The sequence below is a fragment of the Siphateles boraxobius genome, unplaced genomic scaffold (assembly GCF_051911475.1).
Source record: "Siphateles boraxobius isolate OS27281-9 unplaced genomic scaffold, OSU_SipBor_1 258, whole genome shotgun sequence".
Lineage (NCBI taxonomy): Eukaryota > Metazoa > Chordata > Actinopteri > Cypriniformes > Leuciscidae > Siphateles > Siphateles boraxobius.
In genome coordinates, this window is record NW_027508874.1 from 155001 (window position 1) to 177500 (window position 22500).

General features: G+C 43.7%; 2 protein-coding genes across 2 annotated transcripts in view; one reads left to right on the forward strand and one right to left on the reverse strand.

Annotated features, from left to right (window-relative positions):
• The window catches only part of lgals2b (lectin, galactoside-binding, soluble, 2b), a 140711-nt gene that overhangs the window by 73711 nt on the left and 44500 nt on the right, over positions 1–22500 (forward strand). The gene's annotated exons all lie outside the window — the stretch shown is intronic.
• Positions 1–22500, reverse strand: part of LOC143751430 (voltage-dependent T-type calcium channel subunit alpha-1I-like) — an 80082-nt gene that overhangs the window by 5530 nt on the left and 52052 nt on the right. Inside the window, exons 19-21 of the mRNA XM_077244030.1 lie at positions 22427–22500; positions 1527–1658; positions 180–321 (exon numbers count right to left, since the gene is read on the reverse strand). The exon at positions 22427–22500 is cut by the window's right edge and continues 73 nt beyond it. Coding sequence (XP_077100145.1) covers positions 180–321; positions 1527–1658; positions 22427–22500 — 348 coding nt within the window. The remainder of the gene's footprint in view (positions 1–179; positions 322–1526; positions 1659–22426) is intronic.

Below are 22500 nucleotides of genomic sequence, written 5' to 3' on the forward strand. Positions count from 1 at the left end.
TAGGTGGTGCCAAGATGCTTACTAGGGTGTTGGCATTGCTAGGGGGTTCAGGAAAAAGCTGGACGGATTAATGGAACATAACACAAGATGTATGTTAACTCAACACAACCTCTTAAAGAGTAAGAACACATCTGATGTAAACAGCCCTGCAGAGAGCTGAGAGAACAGAGAACACAGACCTCCGGTGTGAGCTGGACACTGGAGCCGATGACCTACGACCTCACGCCTCACTTCCTGTTCCTGTCTTCCTCTTCCTGGGCTGGATCCCTCGCTTCTGCTCACGACCTCTTTTGAGCTCAAGCCCCCGCTGCCCTCTTCATCCTGCACACAAACACACACACACACACACACACACACACACACACACACACACACACACACACACACACACACACACACACACACGTCTTTGGTTGGTGTGTCTCATCACTATTATCATGCTTTATCTACAGTGTGACGCTGCATATTAGACTGAATGAGATTTGAGAGATGCGGTGGATTTATATTGTGTTCCACTGAAAGTTTTTCCCCCTATTAAAAACAAACACAAAGGACATCAATTGAGTGCAATCAAACTGAGTGCAGTTTCAAAAAAAGCAAAAGCTAATTCATTCATTTTCCCTGGCACACTTGATCAAATTAAAAAGCCTTTATTTTTACATGGCTATAAACAATACATAAAAAGAGACACCTCCCATCAGGCCTTAGCCGAAACACAGAGGGGAGCCTCTTTTTATCTTTTCTTATAGTTATGTTAAAAAGGGTTTTTAGAAGTAAATTATAAACATAGATTTACAATTAGTGAATTTTGAGTTATTACTATTATTTATACACTACTGGGGTTTGGGGTCAGTATGATTTTATTCAACAAGGGTGCATTAATTTATCAAAAGAGACAGCAAAATAATTTATAATATTACAAAATATTTCTAAATATTGACTGAAACACTGATAATAATCATAAATGTTTCTTGACCATCAAATCATCATATTATAGTGATTTCTGAAGGATCATGTGACACTGAAGACTGGAGTAATGATGCTGAAAATTCAGCTTTCATCACAGGAATAAATTACACTTTACTATATATTCACATAGAAAACAGCTGATTTACACCGGAATAATATTTCACAAATTTACCTTTTTTTATCATCAAATACATGCAGCCTTGGTGAAAATCTTACAGACCCCAAACACTATATTGTTCCAGTCATACATGTGTGAAACACCATAAGTGTGAGTACATGATGGCATTTTATTGAAGTGAATTGTTCCTTTAAAGTGATCAGTTCAAGTCTTGAGACTCCACACGAGTCGAGTGACAGCAGAAACACAGAGATGAACCCACAGGAGTTTCACACACACACACACACACACACACACACACACACACACACACACACACACACACACACACACACACACACACACACACACACACACACACACACACACACACACACACACACACACACACACACACACACACACACACACACACACACGCACACACACACACACACACCTTACAGTCTCTGTCCAGTAGCTGGTACACACTGTGGTCCTCCAGGCTGATGTCAGTGAGTGCCGGTGATGAGGATTTATCCGACAGTTGCTCCGACATCAGAGACGCTTGTTCGACCTCCACCAGCCGGATCTACAACACACACACACACACACACACACACACACACACACACACACACACACACACACACACACACACACACACACACGTAGTGTTTCCATGTTTTATGGGGACTTTCCATAGACATAATGATTTTTATACTGTACAAACTGTATATTCTATTCCCTTACACTAACCCTACCCCTAAACCTACCCATCACACACACACACACACACACACACACACACTGCCCCTACCCCTAAACCTTCCCATCACCGAAGACTTTCTGCATTTTTACATTTTCAAAAAACATCACTTAGTATGATTTATAAGCTGTTTTCCTCATGGGGACCAAAAAATGTCCCCACACGAACAAGGATTTCAGATATTGCCATCCTTATGGGGACATTTTGTCCCCTTAATGTAGGGTTTACCAGGCCACACACACACACACACACACACACACGCACATCAACGCAGGAAGCTATCAAACACTGATGCATGCAGGGATCAGAACCATCAAATGACCTACTGCACACACACACACACACTCACTATGATCCGTCACAGCCAGGATTTGAAACGCTGCATCTTTTATTGTGACTGTAGGAGATTTCACGCTTCATGCATATATTCAGCTGTGAATCCTCATGTTTAAGATGCTGTTTCCATGTTCGTTTCATTTGGAATTACTCTTACATATAATATATTCAGCCATGATGATTATTTGACGAACTTTGAGTAACCGTGATCTTTCATAAGCTCATGTTCAGCCTGTCCTGAGGGATGAGAATCATAAGAATCAAACGATCGTGATTCACTGAATGATTCATTAGCACAGCTACAGGCGCTGATATACTCAAGCAAAGGTATTTTCATTCTTCATTTAGGGGTAAAAGAAGTTGGAAACCCCTTTACACTGATATACTGTTCACTAACATCCCGGCGCCGGTCACTGCTGAGAGCGACGGCTGGGTGAATATGTAAATATGTGCTGCGCGCTTTCCTCAATAACAATAATAAACACAGTAAAGATGGCAGCGTTGAGAAAACATCCATTCAGAAAGCATCTGATCTTAGAGATGTGGATATGTTTGCATCACGTAACCTTTATTTATCCTTTATTACAAAGGAACAAATCAAACAAAAAAAAGGAAAAAACAACAACAAGAGAGAGAAAAAAATTCTAAATATTTCTTCCTTTTTCCTATTGACACATTCAAGATTCATAGGATTTGGTAAACATAGTGGGGTCATTACAATATAAAGAATTCCTCCATAAAATTTCATTCTTTTTATTTTTAATTAACTTTAATGACTTCTTCAGCGATTCCATCTCTATTAAGAATAAATTACATTTAGGTATGCGTTTCGTTCCGTGAGCCGGTAAGTAAGAAGCCATGTTATGGGATCATGCACAAACACTTTTAAACACTGATTGTTAATATTGATCACACCCGCGGTGGGGGGGTTGTGACTCAGAGTACGGTCTTCGATGCGCGCCGTTTAACAAACTCCATCTCTGCATATGCTGTGAGTTTGAGTTGCTTATGATGCAAGCTCTGAATCAACATGCACCAATGCTATCATTTCTAAACGTCATAATCATTTGTTAACAAACAAGTATTCATTACTTCCATGAGCTCATTGTATCTGCATTAAATTATTACATTGTTTAAAATCATGTATTTTTAGCTAACTATGATATTTTATATGTACATTTCTGAAATACATAACAGACAGTTTCCTCTGATAATAGATCACTGTACACTGTAATGTGGACTCATGCATTTTCTGTAAAGCTGCATGAAATGATGTGTACTGTGAAAAGCGCTACACAAATTGAAGAGGTGGATTGGAATGCACTGTTGCTTCAATGTATATGTAATGAGAGATTATAATAAAGGTATTAATCAATATTTGTTCTTCTAAATATCACATGAGTTGAATTACTTCTCTAAGCTTGTGAGATTTTACGTTGTTATAGAAGTTAGCAGTGTGATCACTGAAATGTTCTTTTCATGTATTCTCTGAAGTCTGTTTTTGATAACAGTGCCGGCTTACAGAAATGAAATATGGAAAGATGTTTTGTTTGAGAAAGGTCTTCAACATGTGTACATACATACATCTGTTTTTCTAGGTCACAGGGGTCAGTGAAGTCTATAGTTTAAGGGAACATTTCTTTCCAGTTGGATTGAGAGAAAGAACGTATTATCTTGATGTTTTGAGGTGACTCTGTATATCGTTAGATCCTGGAAACTAACCCTTGAAGAAGCTGTGTGTGTGTGTGTGTGTGTGTGTGTGTGTGTGTGTGTGTGTGTGTGTGTGTGTGTGTGTGTGTGTGTGTGTGTGTGTGTGTGTGTGTGTTTGTGTGTGTGTGTGTGTGTGTGTGTGTGTGTGTGTGTGTGTGTGTGTGTATTCCTGGTTACAGGCTAAAGGAACAAGTGGCATTATTGTAGATTGACTGACTTGTTTCGTTCGACAGGCTGGCGTCCAGCGACCCAACCCTTGACCCCGAAGGTCACGACGTGCCTAACTTCAGAGTCCGAGTGTCAGCGTTGGAGATGTGCTTCAGTCTGTATATGTGTGGAAAATTACTGTGTTTATCTATTACTTAGCCAATGAGAATCCTTCAAGCTGAAGTAATGACGTAGACCTGTGTGTAGGGTAAAACTGCAGTGATCTGAGTAACTGTACGCTGGGTCACGGCCTACCGACTCTGAGTGAGTCTTCAAGCTGATGAAACTGATAACTATCTTCAGTCAAACTTTTCTTTCATTTATTATAATTCTGACTCCGGGTCTTCATTCAAACATCTGGTCCTTGGGTCCTAAACTGTGACCTCCCCAGTGAATGTGCACCATTTCGGCAGATTTGTAACGTAAATAATCTATAAACCTAAGTCAACACAGGAGAATACATCAATATATATATATATATATATATATATATATATCAATATATATATATATATATGCAAACTGTTCATTCATTACGACTTCAAAATAAAAGTTTAACTCCTCATGAGTTTTGATGTCCATATGTTATTGTTCAAGAAATGACAGTGGCTGAAACATTTCTATCATAAAGAAGTGGCCAGATATTAAAGAAATGATCTGTATGGTCTGCCATTAAGAAGTGGACAGAGCAAACGTACGGAAATATTAGCGGTTTCTCACAAATGTGTCGCTCAAATACACACAAGAGAAATACATAAACTACTGCTGCGTTTAGAATACCGTCATTTAACATGCAGCATTTTACATGTACTGCGTGTGTCACACATTAAGCCTGTGCGTGCAAAGAACTCAAAACGGTTATTAAACGGTTAATGCAACAGATACACTGTTAACATAAGCCCCTTTCACACAGCGCATTGATCCCGGGAAATTGCCGGAAAACTGCCAAAACGCCTTCTGTGTGAACGCAAACACGACCCGGGATTGATGCCAGGATTGATCCCGGGTCGGGGACCTAGTAACATTGCCGGGATCATTCCCGGAACGCGCGGTGTGAACAAAAGCCGTAACCAATGCCGTGTTGTTGTAATTGTAGCCCTGAGTGTTTATTGCCCCTTTAAGAGACAGATAAATATAGCCCTGAGTGTTTATTGCCCCTTTAAATGTCGATTTCAGTAATGGAGTTTTGATAATAAGAATTATGGTGACATTTGATGATAATACTGTTACGATGTAATTTTTTAGAAAAAGTGTTATTGTTGTGAAACTTAGCTTCACACATAGAGGGCACCCTAAGCATTGCACTAGGCTGAGGATTGGTCTGAGTTTTTGCACCTAAAATGGCGGACGATCATATTAACAATCCTGATAAAAGATTGTGACTTTCTGCTTGAGTGAAAATGAGCAGTTAGTGTTTAAAAATACCTTGATTCACACAAAAATGTGAGATAGGTGATGTTTAGGAACCTGAAATAGTCGTGTGTAGTGTTAAAGAAGTGATGCTAAAGGTCACATGTGTGAATAGGCCATAATCACCCCACTCACGTGTTAACTTTGTTGAGTCATTCGATCAGCCATTGACTGTAAAAAGAGCATTTCATGGTGTAATGGGAAATCAGACTCGGTGTGTTAATGATTCTATTATCCATTTGCTGAGGAAGTAATGTCAAAATATAGACACCGGTATTGGGTTAAAGCTGTGATTAAGTAATTCATAAAATTATAAAAAAGGCAATAGGGAAAGTTTATACAATTATAAAGAAAGGAGTAATGTAGCTATGTACTGAATTGTAATTTTCAGTCTTTGAGTATAGAGTTTGTACATTACGCGCCTGTATTTTTGTTAACAGAGTGTAATGTGATACTTAAATGTTATCTACTATACTTGCCTCTGCACAGTGTAAGACTGAGTATTGAACATGTTTAGATTTGTGTTATAGTGTTAATGGGTTTAAAAAAGGGTAACTTTAAGGATAGTGTGATGGTGTGTCCAGTCAGTGTCATGAATATGCATAAATGCTTGCACTTTGAGATATCATTTTTGATACTGTTAAGGTCGCTGACACTAGAAGAGTAAAAGAGCGCTCAGTATGAAATGATTGAGTTCGAGTGTACACGCTACAGAGAGTGTTCCTGCTCTAACCTCTCTTTTTCATGCTTTCATACAGAAATAAATGTGTTGCACCAAGGAAGAGCACCGCCTCATTTTTGAAGAGTGTAACATATTTTGGCGAGCCAGCCAGGAGGAGGCGACAAAGTGACCAGCATCATTAACCCCCCCCCCCCCCCCCCCCCTCCTTCCCAACGAGTCGAGCCTTCAGCAAGATGGACGCCAGTCAGATCCTGCGTGATCAAGTGAGTGCAGCTCTGTGGCAGCTTAGGGAAGAGTCTCTCTGGGATGTCTGCAGGTACCTGAAATGTGATGGTCTGGACAGTGGAGAGTCTCGCAGCAGGACACGGAGGGCGCTTATCAAGATGGCTGAGTGTATATTGGATGAGCTTGAGGAGAACCAAGAGGGTGATGAAGTTAAACAGTACTGTGCTGATTTATTAACATTCATTGAAAGACAAAGGAAAGAGTGTCGTCAGCCAGATGAAGTGGACCCATCAGAGAAGCCAGCTCCAAAGGAAGAAGAAAAAAAATATTTTGCACCACACAGTTCTCATGTAAAGAAAACAGATTCCCCACTCAAGAGCCGACTAGAGCCAACTCGCCCATTGCCCGAGGTAACAATGCCAAGAGAGTTTAAAATCTGTGGTCAAATTGGAGAGGGTGGTCAGAGGGATAATTTGTCGTATCTCAGTTTAGTTCGTCAGATTGAGCTGGGAATAGAAAAAGGGCACACACAGACTGAAGTAGTCGAAGCTGTAATCAGGGCTGTCAGTCCAGGGCTGCCTTTGAGAGACATGCTAGAGATCAAGCATGGTCTGACCCTCAGTTCGCTTCTCACCATCCTGAAAGTTCACTATAGGTAGATAGCTCCACTGAACTTTACCACCACCTGCTTAACATCTCTCAAGAGCCCAAAGAAACTTTCCTGAACTTTATACTCCGTGCAATTGAGCTGAAAGAGAAGCTGTTATGGAAAACAGCGAATGAGGACACAGATGAACAGTACAGCAGAGCCGTCATTCAACGCAAGTTCCTCCGCTCGATAGAAACTGGACTGTTAAAAGATTCTGTGAAATTCCAAATCCTGCCCTACCTTAGTGATGTGAATATATCAGATGAAGAACTTATACAGAAAGTGGATGAGGCGGCCAAAGTCGAAAGTGAGAGACAAGAAAAACAGAAAAGATCCACGGCTGGTAAAACGCCCAAAGTGTTGGAGCTTCAAGCAGATACTCAGGTAAAATCCATACCTGCCCAGAGCCCCTCTAAACTCAAGGAGTCCAACTCAACAACAGCGATCACAACAGTAAAGGGGAACGAGACTAAGCCTGACAGCATGAATGCGCATCAGATGATGGAAGAACTTCACAAAGAGATGAAGCAAATGTTTTTGGCTGTAATGGAAGCAAGCCACCGCAAAACTCAACGCAACAGGACACAGATGGGTGGCGGAGTTGGCCGATTATAACTTTACCATCCGGTACTGCCCAGGCAAGAACAACTCCGATGCAGATGGGTTGTCACGGATGCCCTTGGATATTGAGGACTACATTCGTTGCTGTACGGCTGAGGCCAGTCAAGATGTAATAAGTGCGTCCATGGAGAGGGTCATAACGGAAAGGAGAAACCCTTGCCGGGGTGTGGGGTTGATTCAGGTCAGTGCCTTGAGCATGGTGAAGGACAGTGAAGTCAGCCAACCTCTCACCGCAGATCAAGTCCGCAAAGCACAGGAAGAGGATGAAATACTGTCGAGAGTCCTCTGGTACAAGTCACAGAGCAGGAGGCCAATTAGAGCTGAAGAGAAAGCGCAGAACCCTGCAGTGGCCATACTGCTGAAACAGTGGCTAAAGGTTCATGTGGGTCAAGATGGTGTTCTGCGCCGTAGAACTTCCCGTCGAGAATAACTGCTGCTTCCCAAAGCTTATCATCCACTGGTCTTCAAAGAACTACATCAGGACATGGGTCACTTGGGGGTCGAAAGGACGCTTGACCTGATTTGAGAACGGTTCTACTGGCCACGGATGAGTAGGGACGTTAAACATTTTGTCAGTAGAGTGTGTGAATGCCTCAAGAAGAAGAAACCAAGTAAACTGACCCGTGCACCTCTGGTATCCATCCAGACCACATATCCATTCCAGCTAGTTTCCATAGATTTTCTGCATTTGGAGAAATGTAAGCATGGGTATGAGTATATATTGGTGGTCATGGACCATTTTACAAGATTTGCGGAGGCTTACGCGACAAGGAACAAAGTAGCCAAGACTGTAGCTGACAAGATTTTCAATGACTTTGCCCTTAAGTTTGGGTTTCCCAGCAGAAGACATCACGTTATGGGTAAAGAGTTTGAGAACAAATTGATGGCCAGCTTGAAGAAACTCTCTGGCATCCAGGGCTTGCACACGGCACCATACCACCCCCAGGGTACCGGGCAGGTGGAGAGGTTTAACCATACCCTGTTGTCCATGCTGCGCACCCTGGAGGACAAGGAGAAGGATGATTGGAAGGAGTACCTCGCTAAAGTTGTCCACGCGTACAACTGCACAAAGAATGAGGCAACGGGGTACGCACCCTATTACCTTACCTTTGGACGTTCTCCTCACCTGCCTGTTGATCTGTTATTCAATCTGGAAAAAGATGAGGCCCATCACACCTATGATGACTACGTGAGTCATTGGATGACGAGAATGCAAGACGCATACAAGATAGGGGCACAAACAGCTGTCAAGGGAGCAGTTCGGGGAAAAGTCTTCTACGACAGAAAGGTCCAGGGGAGAGACCTCCACCCCGGCGACGGAGTTCTCCTCAGAAACCTCACTCCCAATGGGGGTCCTGGAAAGATCCAGTCCTACTGGGAGGGCCAAGTGTACAAGGAACCGATGGCATACAAAGCCGATGGCAGTCCCGTTTATGAGATCAGTCCAGAAAATGGTAAAGGAAGAGACAGAGCGGTGCACAGAAATCTTCTGCTACCCTGTGATTTTCTTCCCCTTGATCAGCCACCAGCAGAGAGTCGTCAGCCACAGAAGGACTCCCAGAGCATTCCAAAGGAAAGAACCAAGCCAGAACGACAGCATCGGCAACAGCTAGAGCAGAGTGTCACCTCCAGCGACGAATACAGCAGCAATTACCAGTGGCATCTCAGACCTAGCCGAGGGAGACAGCAAAGACAGGGTTCACTGAATCCTCTAGCAGAGCCTTTTCAGCCTCAGCTGAGTCCTCAGCATCACGAAGAGGATGTGCCACTACAAAGCGAAGAGGATGTGCCACTAAAAAGCGAAGAGGATGTGCCACTACAATCTCAGAGACTTGACTGGAGTCCTGATAGGCCTGAGCATGGTGAATCCAAGGTCGACCCTCCGGACCTGACGAAAAAGGAGCAACAGGCGGTAAGACAGCGATCCCAGAGACTGAGACATCAGCCTGTGGTACTGAGTTATGATACATTGGGTCAACCGTCCTTGGTACGAAGAAACTGTAAGGTAATAGAGACTCAAGTAACACAGACTAAGGGTTACTGGAGGCCTTGGATGGCTGAGGTTTTCTAATGTGATGTTTTACTTGTTCACGGAAATGTCCGGAGACATTTTGTGGGGGAGAGTGTAGCCCTGAGTGTTTATTGCCCCTTTAAGAGACAGATAAATATAGCCCTGAGTGTTTATTGCCCCTTTAAATTTTGATTTCGGTAATGGAGTTTTGATAATAAGAATTACGGTGACATTTGATGATAATACTGTTGCGATGTAATTTTTTAGAAAAAGTGTTATTATTGTGAAACTTAGCTTCACCAATAGAGGGCACCCTAAGCATTGCACTAGGCTGAGGATTGGTCACTGACGCTAGTAGAGTAAAAGAGCGCTCAGTATGTAATGAGTGAGTTCGATTGTACACGCTACAGAGAGTGTTCCTGCTCTAACCTGTCTTTTTCATGCTTTCATACAGGTAAGCTGACGAAGATTCACCCTCTAGTAAATCACAACAGTATTATGTGCTTATAAAACTGTAGTTCCCTTTCGAGGGAACTCGCGATGCGTCACTTGACGCTTTGGGAACGCCCCCAGCGTGCATGCGTCTGAGCATCAATGTCAACTAGTCCAATGGAAAGAATGAGCGTCACGGGCGGGTGACGTCATGACCAGGAAGGGATAAAGGCTCACCCGGTGAAACGCGGCATTAGCTTCTGTGTCTCAGCAAGCGATCTGTGTCATTTTGTCTCTGTCTATTTACTGTTGTCTGTTGCGGAAAAGGATGGAAACTAAGCAAGTGTACAAACAGTGTGTTTCTCCCTGCCCGCGTTATTTAACGGGTGGGGACACACACGAGCTTTGTGTCGTTTGTTTGGGAGTGGAGCATGCGGTCTCAGCCTTCGAGGGGGCTGAGTGCCAGCACTGTGAGATGTTACCGCTTCGCATGCTCCGCTCTCGCCTGTCACTCTTTGATAAAGTGAGTGGGCAGGCTCGCGATCCACAGGGATCAGGACCCGCGTCTGCTGAGGCGGCGCGGAGAATGCATTCCTGGGGATCGCAAAAGGATCTTTCGGAGGGGTTGGAGACGGGTCCGAGGGCTCTTTCTCCTTCCTTACCCGAGAGATCCAGTGCTCTCTCCCCGGTGTCGGAAGCACGCTCTGCGGTTTCTTTCGCCCGGGGAGAGAGCCCTCCACTACTTTGTTGCTCTTCCTCCGAGGAGGTTGATGTGATGAGTGTGGAGAGTGTAAGCACACACATGGGGGAAAGGGATTCACAATTTATTTCCCCAGCATATGATGAGCTGGTGGATGTTATGTCGCGGGCTGTAGAGAAGTTAAATATTGAATGGCCATCTGAGAATAAGGGCCCTCGTCCTAAAAGCAAATTAGATGAGCGCTTTTTATCTTCAACCACATTATCTCCACCACGAGGGCTTCCATTTTTTCCCGATTTACACAATGAGATTTCAAAATCGTGGAATAAACCATACTCATCACGTCTTTTCAGCCCTCATGTTAACACTTATTCGAGAATAAGAGGGCTGAAAGAGTATGGTTATGAGGCGATGCCCCAGGCGGAAGAGAATTTAGCCAGTTATCTTTCCCCTGGTCCCGCATCGTCTCTGAAAGCCTCGGCTTTGCCCACTAGACCGCTTAAAGCCACTTCGGTGTTAGTGGGCAAAGCTTATACGGCAGCAGGTCAAGCTGGAGCATGTCTGCATACTATGGCAGTGCTCCAGGCTTATCAAGCTGACCTGCTGGGGGATCTGGATAGTAGTGAGGGAGTCAGTCATGACGAGATTCGTGAACTTCGTCGGGCTACCGATCTTTCTCTCAGGGCTACTAAGGAGACCGCCAGAGCAATTGGGCGGTCTATGGCAGCCTTGGTAGCTACTGAGAGACATTTATGGTTGAATCTGTCTGAAATCAAAGAAAAAGATCGAGCTTTTTTATTAGATGCTCCGCTTGAACCTTCTGGTCTCTTCGGCGACGCAGTCCACGCGGTCGTCGAGAGATTTCAGGAGTCAAAAAAACAAGCGGACGTTTTTAAAAAGTTTATCCCTCGCCGGGTCCAGCCCCCTGGGGCTGCTGGGCGTGAGCAGCCCCAGCCGTCAAGCTCATCATATCGTGTGCATCAGAAAGAGAGTGTTGCGTCTCGTGCACCTCCACGTAGAGACTGGAGACAGACGCAACCCTCTCAACCGAAGTCTTCTAAGTCGAAGCCGGATCTGAGGACCGTTCTTCAGGCGAAGAAGACTTCGGTTCAAAAAAAAAAAAGGTCCTGATGTTCACGCATCAGGCCTGTGAGGACAGCCCCGACCGAAGTGGAGCGGTGTACACCTCATTTTACGGTGCCCGTTCCATTTCGGGGTCCTCACGAGACCGTTCTGCCAACCCTGCCACCCTCGGTGCTTCAGGGCGCAGCGGTCTCCAGCGAGTCGCTGATGCTATGCTGCGGCACAGCATCGGTTTCGCGCCCTCTGAGGGGGGCCTTAGAGCGGCCAGTTCAGGTAGTTCCTGCCATTATGTTTCAGGCTCCGGAATTGGCTGTCTCGATAACACCAGAGACCAGCCTCGAGAGGCTGGTTCCCTTAGTAAATTTTCTGGCAGCGTGGAAGCTTCTGCCGAATATTTCTCATTGGGTCCTGCAGATTGTAGAGAAAGGATACAGAATCCAGTTTGGTTCTCGTCCTCCTCGTTACAACGGGGTGCTGCCCACAGTGGTGCATCCCGAGCAGGCTCTGGTAATGGAGCAAGAGGTAAAGGCCCTGTTAGCAAAGGAAGCTATAGAACAGGTGTACTCACCCGACAGAGAGTCGGGTTTTTACAGCCGTTATTTCATTGTTCCAAAAAAGGATGGGGGGTTGCGTCCCATTTTAGATCTTCGTCTGTTGAATCGTTCAGTACAGAAACTCAAGTTCAAGATGCTGACACTCAAACAGATCGCGACTCAAATCAGATCCGAGGACTGGTTTGTCACGATAGATCTGAAGGACGCCTACTTCCATATCTCCATCCTCCCTCAGCACAGGAAGTTCCTAAGGTTTTCTTTCGGGGGCAAAGAATACCAATATCGGGTTCTTCCTTTCGGTCTAGCTTTATCACCCCGCACGTTCACGAAATGCGTGGATGCAGCTCTAGCCCCTCTCAGGCTTCAGGGCATACGTATTCTGAACTACATCGACGACTGGCTGGTTCTGGCGGAATCAGAGCAGTCGGCGGTTCGGCACCGAGGTGTCGTTCTCGCTCATATGCAGATGTTGGGGTTGAGGCTCAACGCCAAGAAGAGTGTTCTTTCTCCAGTACAGAGAACCACTTTCCTTGGTGTGGTATGGGATTCAGTGACGATGCGGGCCACTCTATCGCCCGTTCGTGTAGCTGCTATCCTGACAGCCACCAAAGAGCTAAAGCTAGGCCAGTCACGCACTGTGAAACAGTTCGAGAGACTGTTGGGTCTCTTGGCGGCAGCGTCCAACGTGATTCCTTTTGGCCTGCTGTACATGAGACCTTTACAGTGGTGGCTAAGGACCAGAGGGTTCTCCCCGAGGGGAAACCCACTTCGTATGATCAAGGTCACGCGGCGGTGCCTTCGTGCCTTAATTATATGGAGGAAACATTGGTTCTTGACCCAGGGTCCGGTATTGGGAGCTCTTTGCCATCGTGTTACGATCTCGACAGATGCTTCCCTCACCGGCTGGGGAGCGGTAATGGAAGGCCGCTCGGTTCAGGGTCTGTGGAAAAGTCATCATCTTTCGTGGCACATCAATTGCCTGGAGATGATGGCTGTCTTCAATGCGTTGAGACAGTTTCTCCCAGACCTGAGGGGCCATCATGTGCTTGTACGAACAGACAACACATCAGTGGTCTCTTATCTGAACCGTCAGGGGGGTCTGCGGTCGCGTCCGCTCTGCAAACTGGCGCACCAGATCCTCCTGTGGTCTCTGGGGAAGGTACTCTCCCTGAGGGCAGTGTATATTCCTGGGGACCAGAATGTGGGGGCAGACATCCTGTCGAGGCAGGAGCTGAGGCCAGGGGACTGGAGACTCCACCCCGAGGCGGTGGAGAAAATTTGGGAGTTTTACGGCCAAGCAGAGGTGGATCTGTTTGCGTCTCAGCACACGACGCACTGTCCACTTTGGTTCTCCCTTACTCACCCAGCCCCCCTGGGGCTGGATGCTATGGTGCAGACGTGGCCGAGGCTACGTCTGTACGCATTTCCCCCTGTTGCTCTGCTCCCAGGAGTTCTGGAACGAGTCCGCCAGTACGGAATAAGCCTACTGCTTGTAGCACCACGCTGGCCGAGTCGGATCTGGTTTGCGGACCTGATCCATCTCTTAGACGGTCCTCCCTTGGAGATCCCGATCAGGAGAGACCTTCTGTCTCAGGCCGGGGGCACAATATTTCACCCTCGGCCAGAGATTTGGAACCTGTGGGTTTGGCCTCTGAGGGGGCCCAACTCATAGAGAGTGGTCTCTCAGCTGAGGCTGCTGAGACCATCCTAAGCTCCAGAGCTCCAGCTACTAGGAAACTATATGCGCTGAAATGGAAAGTTTTTTCTGTATGGTGTCACCGACATCAGTGGGATCCGGTTAACTGTTCTGTGAACACAGTACTCGAGTTCTTGCAGGAGCGCTTTACGTCAGGTTTATGTCCTTCCACACTTAAGGTTTACGTGGCGGCCATTGCGGCTTACCACGCCCTGGTTGGGGGTACATCGTTGGGTCGAGACCCCCTGATTACACGTTTCCTTCGTGGCACACTGAGGCTGAGGCCTGCAACTCGCACTAGGGTGCCAGCTTGGGATTTGGCATTAGTACTAGAAGGCCTGTCTAGGGCTCCATTCGAGCCCTTAGATTCGGTTTCAGAGAAATTTCTTACCCTTAAGACTATCTTTCTGCTAGCTATTTCGTCCCTTAAGAGAGTTGGAGACCTTCAGGCCCTTTCGGTTTCCCCCACTTGCCTTGAGTTTGCACCGGGGATGGTCAAGGCATTCTTATATCCAAAACAGGGATACGTCCCTAAGGTGCCGACCTTGATTCCGAGGCCTATCGTGCTGCAGGCTTTCTGTCCTCCTCCTTTTACATCTGCGGACCAGGAAAGGCTGAACCTCTTGTGTCCAGTGCGAGCACTGGATACTTATGTTCATCGGACATCTTCTATGAGGAAGTCCGACCAGTTATTTATTTGCTTTGGATCACCTAAGAAGGGTCTTCCTGCTTCTAAACAGACGGTTAGCAAGTGGATAGTCGAGGCTATTTCACTTGCATACGAGTACTCTGACCATCCGTGTCCCTTGGTGGTCAGAGCTCACTCAACGAGGGGTATGGCGGCCTCTAAAGCCTTGTTATTTGGGGTTTCCCTCCAAGACGTTTGTGATGCGGCAGGCTGGTCCTCACCGCTCACATTCGTCAGGTTTTACAGTTTGGACCTGGATGCTGCCCCAGGTTCTCAGGTGCTTAGTGCTTAGTTCCAACAGACTGACACTCAGGTACTTGGAATTCTGGCGTTTTGGGTATTCTCGTTCCCAAAGCGTCAAGTGACGCATCGCGAGTTCCCTCGAAAGGGAACGTCTCAGGTTACTACTGTAACCATAGTTCCCTGAGACAGGGAACGAGACGATGCGTCACCCTGCCATACTTCCTGCTTCCCTGTGATCGGCTTGCTTCGACTTTTTGAAGCTAATGCCGCGTTTCACCGGGTGAGCCTTTATCCCTTCCTGGTCATGACGTCACCCGCCCGTGACGCTCATTCTTTCCATTGGACTAGTTGACATTGATGCTCAGACGCATGCACGCTGGGGGCGTTCCCAAAGCGTCAAGTGACGCATCGTCTCGTTCCCTTTCTCAGGGAACTATGGTTACAGTAGTAACCTGAGACGTTCTTGCAAGAAATGTATTGAGATGTTCAATGTTACTGTGGTTCTGAGTTTTTGCACCTAAAATGGCGGACGATCATTAACAATCCTGATAAAAGATTGTGACTTTCTGCTTGAGTGAAAATGAGCAGTTAGTGTTTAAAAATACCAAAATTCACACAAAAATGTGAGATAGGTGATGTTTAGGAACCTGAAATAGTCGTGTGTAGTGTTAAAGAAGTGACGCTAAAGGACACACGTGTGAATAGGCCATAATCACCCCACTCACGTATTAACTTTGTTGAGTCATTCGATCAGCCATTGACTGTAAAAAGAGCATTTTATGGTGTAATGGGAAATCAGACTCGGTGTGTTAATGATTTTATTATCCATTTGCTGAGGAAGTAATGTTAAAATATAGACACTGGTATTGGGTTAAAGCTGTGATTAAGTAATTCATAAAATTATTAAAAAAGGCAATAGGGAAAGTTTATACAATTATAAAGGCTGGAGTAATGTAGCTATGTACTGAATTGTAATTTTCAGTGTTTGAGTATAGAGTTTGTACATTACGCGCCTGTATTTTTGTTAACAGAGTGTAATGTGATACTTAAATGTTATCTACTATACTTGCCTCTGCACAGTGTAAGAGTGAGAATTGAACATGTTTAGATTTGTGTTATAGTGTTAATGGGTTTAAAAAAGGGTAACTTTAAGGATAGTGTGAGGTGTGTCCAGTCAGTGTCAGGAATATGCATAAATGCTTGCAGTTTGAGACATCATTTTTGATACTGTTAAGGTCGCTGACGCTAGTAGAGTAAAAGAGCGCTCAGTATGTAATGAGGGAGTTCGAGTGTACACGCTACAGAGAGTGTTCCTGCTCTAACCTGTCTTTTTCATGCTTTCATACAGAAATAAATGTACCAAGGAAAAGCACCGCCTCATTTTTCAAGAGTGTAACATAATGATGACGCTGAAGTGAAGTGAAAGCAGTGAAACGGTACGTATTGCGCTAGTTTATGATTGAATCAGAGAAAAAAATACCAAACAAATATCTTGCATGTATTTTTGCGCTTGACCCAGCTGTTATATCTCACTGTAACTGCGAACGACGCCAGTATGTCTGAGTCCATATTAAAGTTAGCTGGTCAGTCAAAACTACACAGTCCACACAAAACTACAGGTTCACGATACAACTACGATTAGCGGAAGTGGCTTACCGGAAATCTAACACATTATATTTCAAAAATGGCGGCGCCCACTCTTGCGTGGAAAAATAAGGAGGATACAGCACTTTATACAATGGATTGAATATAAATAGATATGAATCAGCCCTCGAGCGACTGAACCAAAGGAGATTCACACTACAGAGAGGGCGGGGCCTCAGAGCCACACCCACCATTACATCATCACCGCGAGGACCAATGGGAGCGTTTACCAGCTGGAATTAATTTTTCACTTTAACATGCTGTTTCAAACTCCACAAACAAACTTTATTTGAATTTCTTTTAACAGCATTTCATTCTTATATTTCATTTGAAGTATATCTGAAGTTGGCTGTTCCTGATCCTGATTGATTGCTCCTGTCTGCCTAGCTGCCTGCTGTAACGCAGGAGTTTCCTGCATCACCTCCTTCAAACCCACGTAGAGAGCCGTCTCCTGAGTATTAACACTACATCTCCCATCATGCATTTCATCTGGACATCACACACACCTGTTTCCACTCATTGCTCTCACACCTGTATCCATTTGCTTGTGTATTTAACCAGCTCTCAACCCTCATTCAGTGCGAAGTATTGTTTAGCCCTGGCTTACCTACTGAGCGTTCATCCTTGTGTTTTCTCCTACTGGTTCAGATCTCGGACTGTTTGCTGTTATCTACGATCATTCTCTGGCTACCTAGACCTTGGACTGTTTCCTGGCTTTCGATTATTCTCTGGCTTCTTTGACTCTGGCCTGTTTACCGTGCTTCGACAAATCTCTGCCTGTCCTGGACTTCAACGCCTGTGTCTCTGAGTACTCTTGCCTAGCCCTTCTACTATTGTCTACTTATATCAAATAAAAGCTGCAAATGGATCTTACCGACTCTGAGCAATCCTTACACCTGCTGTGTTTTGTTTGCTTCGACGCTGTAAGCTCCGTCTAAGCCTCGTATTAGCTTTGTATTTCTTTCTGTTTTGAACCATAATTTACTACCATTTCTAGTTGTTTATACTAATAAATACAGCTTAGACAACATCTCAGATTAACCTGACATCGCTAGCTTCCGTTATTGTTAGCACAACACGCTATTAACTCGCTAGCCTGTTAACGCGCCACCCGTGCGCTCAGTTATTTATTTATTTATTTTTCTCTCGTGCGCCCGCGCCTCTGAGTTCATAAAAAGCGCAGGTGAATAAGAATCAGTCAACAAACACGGTGAGTAATGTCTTGTCCTGTTATTGTCACCTGCACTTCATGTTACATGTTTAGCATAGCCTTCCCCGTCGGCAATATAGGGTTTATATGTGATAAATGCAAGGAAACAGTCAGGCTGACGGAGAAGATTTCAGAATTAGAAACACTTATCCAAACTTTAATTGAGGATAGTAAGTGTGCTAGAGCTTTAGATTCTATTTTGGATGCGCCTAGCATAGTGAACTCTTTACATGATTCGGTTCCGGCTGAATTATTGTCTGTGCAGCCAGGCAGATGGGTGACTGTGAGGGATCGCTCTAGTCGCGGATCAAATAAACACTCTTCCGTTCCGATAACCACAACAAATCGATTTGCCCCACTCAGTGAAACACCCACTGAGAATTCTGTTGATTGTGCCCTGGTAATTGGCGATTCTATTACACGGAACGTGTAAATAGAGACACCAGCCAACATAGTCACATGTTTGCCGGGAGCCAGAGCGCCTGACATCAAAGCAAATTTAAAAGTGCTGGCTAATGCTAATCGTAAATTCTCTAAGATTGTTATTCACGTCGGCACTAATTATGTTCGACTCCGCCAGTCGGAGATCACCAAAATTAATATTAAAGAGGTGTTTGAACTCGCAAATACGATGTCAGGCACTGTAATTTGCTCTGGCCCCCTTCCTGTTCGAAGGAGTGATGAGATAGTTAGCAGATTGTCATCACTCAATGGCTGGCTGTCTAAGTGGTGTCCGCAAAATAATATAGAATTCATAGACAATTGAAGAAGTTTTTGGGGCAAACCTGACCTGTTGAAAAGAGATGGTATTCATCCCTCCTGGGATGGTGCTGCTCTTCTCTCTAGTAATTTGGCTCATAGTCTTAGAGACAAAACATGACAATCTGGGGTTCAGGTCAGGAAGCAGACAAACTGGCTAAACCGACCGTCTGCTAGCGGCCTCGCGTCACCAAGGTCAGATAAATCCCATCACATAGAGCCTCTTTCACCTAGATATCATCATATAGAGACTGTGTCTGCTCCCCGAATTTGGAAATCCAAAAAACGTCCAAAACGATCTAAGGTTAAACATGTAATTGATATTACAACAAATAAAATATAGATATAATACAGATGAGCAAACGATAAAGCTTGGGTTGCTGAATATTCGATCCCTTACTTCAAAAGCGCTCATAGTTAATGATATGATTTCAGATCATGACCTAGATGTGCTGTGTATGACAGAAACCTGGCTAAAACCAGACGATTACATTACTTTAAATGAGTCCACCCCCATGATTACTGTTATAAACATGAACCTCGCCTGAAAGGCAAAGGGGAAGGTGTTGCTGTAATTTATAGTAATATTTTCAAAACCACAAAAAAATCTAGTTTTACATATACTTCTTTTGAAGTGTTGGTACTTAATGTAAAAATATATAATGTAAACGATAAATCAAGTTTGAGAATTCTGCTGGCAACTGTATACAGGCCACCAGGGCACCATAAAGATTTTATCAAAGATTTTGCTGACTTTCTATCAGAATTAGTATTGACTGCAGATAAAGTCCTAATTGTTGGTGATTTAAATATACATGTAGATATTGGAAAAGATGCAATGGGATTGGCATTTAAAGAAATTCTCAACTCTATTGGAGTTAGACAACACGTGTCAGGACCTACTCATTATCGTAATCATACTCTAGATCTAATATTATCACATGGAATCAATGTTGATGCTGTTGAAATTCTGCAGCAGAGCGACGACATCTCAGATCATTATCTAGTCTCATGTAAATTACATTTAGCCAAGGCTGCAAAGCCAACTCCGTGTTACAAGTATGTTAGACCTATCACTTCTGCCACTAAAGATTGCTTTATCAATAATCTTCCTAATCAGTTTCATCGTCTCAGCATCCCAGATAGCTTAGAAGAACTTGATATTGCAACAGAAACTTTTAACTCTCTCCTTTCCAGCACTTTAGACACAGTTGCTCCGTTGCGCTTTAAGAGGATTAAAGAAAATAGTCCAACGCCGTGGTACAACAAGCACACCCGGGCCCTTAAGAGAGCAGCCAGAAAAATGGAGCGCAACTGGAAGAAAACAAAACTAGAGGTATTTCGGATTTCATGGAAGGAGAGCTTGATTGCATACATAGAGGCTTTAAAAGCTGCTAGACCTGCTTATTTTTCAACCCTATTAAAAGAAAATAAACATAATCCAAGGTATTTATTTGAAAAAGTGGCTACACTAACGAAAAAGAAAGCTTCAAGCCCAGAAGTTTGCTTCTGAAGAAACACAGCAGTAATGACTTTATGAACTTCTTCACTTATAAGATTGATAATATTAGGGACAAAATTATAACTATGCAACCGTCTACTACAGCATCACATCAGGGAGTGCATTATAGTCTCCCTGAGGTAAAATATGATTCATTTGTTGCCATAGGAGAGGAAGAATTTTGCAAACTCGTTAATTCATCTAAATCGACAACATGTATGTTAGACCCTTTAACGACTAAACTACTGAAAGAGATGCTTCCAGAAGTCATAGATTCTCTTCTTAACATCATTAATTCGTCTTTGTCTCTAGGATACGTACCAAAACCCTTTAAGCTGGCTATGATTAAACCGCTTGTTAAAAAAACGCAACTTGATCCTACAGAATTTGTCAATTACAGGCCGCTCTCAAATCTACCTTTTCTGTCAAAGATACTAGAAAAGGCAGTATCCTCACAACTGTGTTCCTTTCTTGACAAAAATGGTATCTGCGAGGATTTCCAGTCAGGATTTAGACCGCACCATAGCACTGAGACAGCTCTCATTAAAGTCACAAATGATTTGCTCTTATCATCCGATCATGGTTGTATCTCTCTATTAGTGTTACTTGATCTTAGTGCTGAATTTGACACCATTGACCACAACATTCTCTTAAATAGACTAGAAAACTATGTTGGCATTAGTGGAATTGCACTAGCATGGTTTAAATCATATTTATCTGACCGCTATCAGTTTGTAGCAGTAAATGAAGAGATGTCTTATCGATCACAAGTTCAGTATGGCGTACCACAAGGCTCAGTACTAGGACCGCTGCTGTTCACTCTGTACATGCTACCTTTAGGAGATATCATTAGGAAACATGGCATTAGCTTTCACTGTTATGCTGATGATACTCAGCTCTATATTTCTTCCAAACCTAACGAAACTCACCAATTCACAAAATTAATCAAAGTTCTGGCCAGTTGATGATACCTAGAATATCTAAATCGACTGCTGGCGGTAGATCCTATTCCTATTTAGCACCAAAACTTTGGAACAATCTTCCTAACATTGTCCGTGAAGCAGACACAGTCTGTCAGTTCAAAGCTAGACTAAAAACACATCTCTTTGACCTAGCATTCACATAACACTCTATAGACTTCTATAATTCAATATTAGGCTGCTTAGATTAGGTCAGCCGGAACTGGGAACACTTCCCTTAAATCCTGATGTACTCGTTACATCATAAGAAGAATGGCATCTACGCTAATTTTAGTGTCTTTGTTTATCCCGAGGTTTTCCCGCAGCCTGCCGGATCCAGGCCGTTTCCAGATCTGACGAAGGACTTTCGCCTGGACCCGATGACAATGCAGTGCTGAAGTGCCAACTAGCCTCTCCCTATGGAGGATCCCTATACCACTCTACAGATAAAGCGTTGTGGAATTTTTCGGTTCGTGTACCTACCCAAAGTGATAAGATAAAATAAAATTCTGCATCAAAATTTTTAGACAAGACAAGTAGTTTGTTTAGGCATGGTTTGTAAGGAATTACAAACCTGCGCACATATTCAAACGCACATAACTATAGAATAAATTCTTAATGTGCATGTGAACGCCATCAGCGTCTATCACAGGTTCACGTTTAAAGTCTGTTTAGCGGTGTCGTCTTAGCGGCCCCTAATTTAATAACAAATGATCATTTAGACGGAAGTGAATCAATCAAAACTAACTTTAGCTGGAAAAAACATTTTTCAAGAACCACTATAAAACCAAACCAACCAATGTTTATCTCTGTAAAGCTGCTTTGAAACAATCTACATTGTTAAAAGCGCTATATAAATGAGGATGCCTTGACTATATCGGGGCCTTAATAAATAATATTGAATATAAAATTGTAATAAATAAATTGGGCTGCACGATAATCACGATATAACTTTTAGTCTGATGTGCACATTTCTTTATAATAATTATCAAATATTTGTATTTTATTTTTACAATACAATAGAAATTTATAACAGTTAAAAAAAATAAGTAATAATAATAATTGCTAGTATTATTGACATCAGAGAACCGTGAACACATAGCAATAGCAAATTTATGTCACACAATGAAATGTATTGAAATATTAATCTAAAATCTCAGGAGGACTTCAAAGAATAAATATGTTACGTCGATCGGGCTCGGCTGATAAAGTTTGGGAGTTTGGAAATTAGCGAGTCTTTAGTAAGAGTACAATTTGCGTTGTATCCTCACCTCTCCTGATTGGCTCCTGCCATCTCGTCTGATTGGTGGAGAGCAGTAATGATGAAACACTGATCCTGACAGAT